The following is a 4,053-nucleotide window of genomic DNA, read 5'->3' as shown; positions in this document are numbered from 1 at the left end:
ACAAAGTGTTAAACTAGACAGGAATTAAGACTATATAGTTTGAACTAGATAAGAGTTAAGTCTGAATTAGATATTCGAATATATAGAGTGTTAAACTAGACAGAAGTCGTTTCTGCATAAATCGGAAAGTCTGCGTAGAGTAAGGGCTTAAATAGGTCTTATATCGTACTAATCAAAATAATAGCTGTAATCTTGGACTGCGAGTTTCGAGATCTGAATCTGGATACTTCTTTATTTTAAGTCTGTAGTTTATGTTACGTCGTGTAGTTTTTCTTTTAATTATAATATCGCCTGGATGTTTCCTATGGTCATTCTGAGGGCTTTTTCGGCCGTCTGGATTTCTGCTTGGAGTTCATTATGCTGGGATTGCTTTGTTACAATTCTACTTTATTTTAATTCCAATTCTAATTTTATTTTATTTTTATTTTTATTTTTAATTCTATTTTATTCTATTTTATTTTATTTTATTTCTATTTTATTTCTATTTTATTTCTATTTATTTTAACTTTATTCTAACTTTAATTTTATTCTAATTTTATTTTTATTTTATTCTATTTCAACTTTAACTCTACTCTATTTTTTAACTTTAATTTTATTTTCTTTCATTTCAATTTCAATTTTATTTCAATTTTAACTTTCTTTTATTTTCATTATATTTTAATTTTAATTTAATTTATTCTATTCTAATTCTAATTTTTTATTTATTTTAATTTTAATTTATTTTAAATCTTCATCAGGAAAAAAACATGTTTCCATCCTGCCATTCTAGCAGGGGAGTTTCCATCGCGCTCCATCCTGTGCCATCTCAGTATTTTTAAGCTATATAATTGGTTTAAAATTCGCTTATTTTTGTTGTGGTTTTTCTTGAACCAATCACATAGCAGAAAAAACCGCGATGGAAACCCCTCTGCTAGAATGGCAGAATGGAAACATGTTTTTTTCCTGATGTTATTCCACTCTACTCTACTCCACTCTATTATATTTTATTTTATTTTATTTCTATTTTTATTTTAACTAAAACTTTATTTTATTTTATTCTATTTAATTTTAATTCTATTTTAACTTCAATTTTATTTCATTTTATTCTATTTTACTCTATTCTTTTTAATTCTAATTTTAATTCTATTTTAATCTTAACTTTATTTTATTTTATTTTATTCTAATTTTAATTTCATTTTAATCTTCATTTTATTTTAATATATTTCATTTTTATTTTAATTCTATTTCAACTTAATCTTTATTTTAAAAAATAATTTACATTCTAAGGAACGGTTTCCATCTCAAAAATAATCTCCATTAAACGCGTCTTATTCGGATCTACGAAGACACTGTATACAACTATTTGAGATAATAAAAATACAGTTAAAAAAATCATAATAAACATTAAACTTTTTAATCAAATATCTCATAAGAACCAAACTGCACGTTCATCAGGAAAAAAACATGTTTTCATCCTGCCATTCTAGCAGGGGGGTTTCCATCGCGGTTTTTTCTGCTATATAATTGATTCAAGAAAAACCACAACAAAAATAAGCGAATTTTAAACCAATTATATAGCTTAAAAATACTGAGATAGCACAGGATGGAGCGCGATGGAAACTCCCCTACTAAAATGGCAGGATGAAAACATGTTTTTTTCCTGATGAGCAGACGATTTAACTAAATTTTTAGCGAAACTTAAACACTAGAAGTACGCAATTATAATAAGCTTAAAGTTTTTATAAAATATATACTCTTTTCTTTATCTTAACGGTTTCCACCCACGAAGATGATTTTACGATTAAGAAAAGTTTTTGTTAATGGTTCTACAGCTCGTAAGTACGCTGGAAAGTATGTAGGTCTGTATATGTATGATTGATGATCGATCGTCTAGATCCCAACACATCGTAGATCCGCCTGTATTTATAGAGCGGTACGTATAGACCCAGTATTACGCCTTATATGGTATATCGCAACACCCCAGCTCGTATATGAGGCGTAGACGGTAAGAATCACTGTATTACGATGTGTTTTGTAACTTCGCATAATTATAATTTAGCAGAATCTACGGTACAAGTCGTAGTAACCTCAATGCCTTATTGTATTTAATCTGTTGTAGTTTCATCTAATCGTAGTGCTTGCGCAGCTCGTAGTATGAAGCCACTTAGTTATAAGAGGCGCGTAATTTCTTAATTATAGAGTATAGAATCGTTGCGTTTACAACAATATGCTTTAACGTCTTATAATAACATAATTGCCATAGTGGCCTATAGAACCAACTGTTTCGTACGAATGTTGGATTAGGCTGTACGCTTACTGGCGCTTGTTATATTAATGCAGATTCATGCTTTGCAGCGAATAGTTGTAAATCACCGTGCATACTGTTGCATATGGGAATCTTTATGGCTCTAAAATCATAATCTAGAATATACGTAGCTCTGGAGCTGTAGAGACGTCTATTGCAGTTATGCAATTTACCAGATTTTATACCACATCCCTAGCTTAGAACCATGCTGTACGGCTCTAAAATTAGTGTAGACATCTGGAGCTATTTTGAAGAAAAAGAAGTACTTAACTGACTGTCATTCGCCTTGTTTGCTTTCCATTCTTTCATATTTTCAGCTTCGTTCATAGCCCCAGCTTCATTATTACTATTATATTATTTTATACCTTTATAGCCTTATAGCATTATTATGTCTGCTGCTGTTGCCAGTCATCTTGCTCGTGCGAACGCTATTCTCGCCAATCTGGTATCATATATTTGTGCCGTATCTTGTCAGCGGTGCTTCGATGACGGTTATCTGTGTATTGTATCTTCAAATACGCGCAGTAATAAGTGCAGTTCCTATACAAAGGTAAATTCTTTGTGTACGTGGTGTAAGTTCTGTAATCCTATGCGTTTGAGAGGTAGATGTTAATTTGTATTAAACACGGAGCGTTAAGGCTCCTCGCGCTTCTGGACCGGGACGCAGTTTTGTCGTCTGTAATCCGCCAGCGCTTATAATCGTTTTTGGAGATTCTGTCATATATTAGACTGCGGCTCTACAGGCGCATAAGTATAGCACTAATACGCCAAATGCCCTCTATGGCGTAGCTCTTGGTGGCCCTCCATCGTTATCAAATGACTGTATTGTCGCTGGAGCGGTATGGGGGCTAATATTGGCAGACGGCACGCCTATGTCCCAGCTTACCCACCTTTCTGCCAACCTAGACGTACGGGACCTGCAGAACCAGCTGGCTGTAGTTAACGCAGCTTTGACTACAGCTAATGCAGCCTTAACTGCTTCTAATACAGCACTGGCAGCTGCCAATGCGGCTCTAGCAGCGCACGGAGGAGGTGCAGGTGGTGGAGCTGGTGGAGCTGGTGGCGCTGGAGGAGCAGTAGATGGGGGTGCTACACATGCTCAGGTTATCGCTGCGGTTGACGCGGTACGAAGTATTTTGGGCGGTGCAGCTCCCCTGCTTACTTTGCAGGATGTGATGACGGAATTGGCCCATTTACGCGGCCGTGTGGATGCGTAGGTTATAGCTCTAATTCCTAGACGGTACGTCAGCTAATTTAAAATAAATTTAGAATGTAAAATTATGTGTAAGCGAAAGACGCTGCCGCTGGAGGCGTAGCCTTTTCGCCTTAGTGCCTTGAGGGCCTTATCCTTCGTTCGTTTATTCTGCGCGGCTGTTCGTCTTATCTGAGATTTTATGCAATATAAAGCAAAATAATATTCTCATTCTTTTAATCGAGTAAGCCTATGCGCGTAAAATGATAGTTGTGCGAGCTGGCCGGTAGGGACTTAGTCAACGCATCCGCCAGTAACTCCTTGGAGCCACGATGCTCTAATCTGAAGGTGCTATTCCTTATCTTTTCTTTAATCCAGAAGTATTGCAGATCATAATGCTTTGTCTTCTGTTGGTTGCCACCTGTTGTGTTTACGGTTATGGCGGCAGTATTGTCCATGTACAGAACCGTAGGGGGTAGAGGGAGCGTTGTCTGCGGTTGAAGCGATTCGAGGATTGAGGATAACAGCTTCCGAAGCCAAATTCCGATTGCAGTTTACTGCTCCATGAAATAATGCT

General features: G+C 35.7%; 1 protein-coding gene across 1 annotated transcript; it reads left to right on the top strand.

Moving 5' to 3' along the window:
- Positions 1-3,156: 3,156 nt before the first annotated feature.
- On the top strand, positions 3,157-3,501 carry DFL_005410 (uncharacterized protein; the record flags this gene model as incomplete). Its single annotated transcript, XM_067634668.1, has 1 exon — positions 3,157-3,501. One exon carries the CDS (start codon positions 3,157-3,159, stop codon positions 3,499-3,501), a length of 345 nt encoding a protein of 114 aa, XP_067492713.1.
- Between the last annotated feature and the right edge of the window lie 552 nt (positions 3,502-4,053).

Source organism: Arthrobotrys flagrans (assembly GCF_004000055.1).
Source record: "Arthrobotrys flagrans strain CBS H-5679 chromosome Unknown unitig_0, whole genome shotgun sequence".
NCBI classification, from domain to species: domain Eukaryota; kingdom Fungi; phylum Ascomycota; class Orbiliomycetes; order Orbiliales; family Orbiliaceae; genus Arthrobotrys; species Arthrobotrys flagrans.
This window is presented reverse-complemented; position numbering and strand designations above follow the sequence as displayed.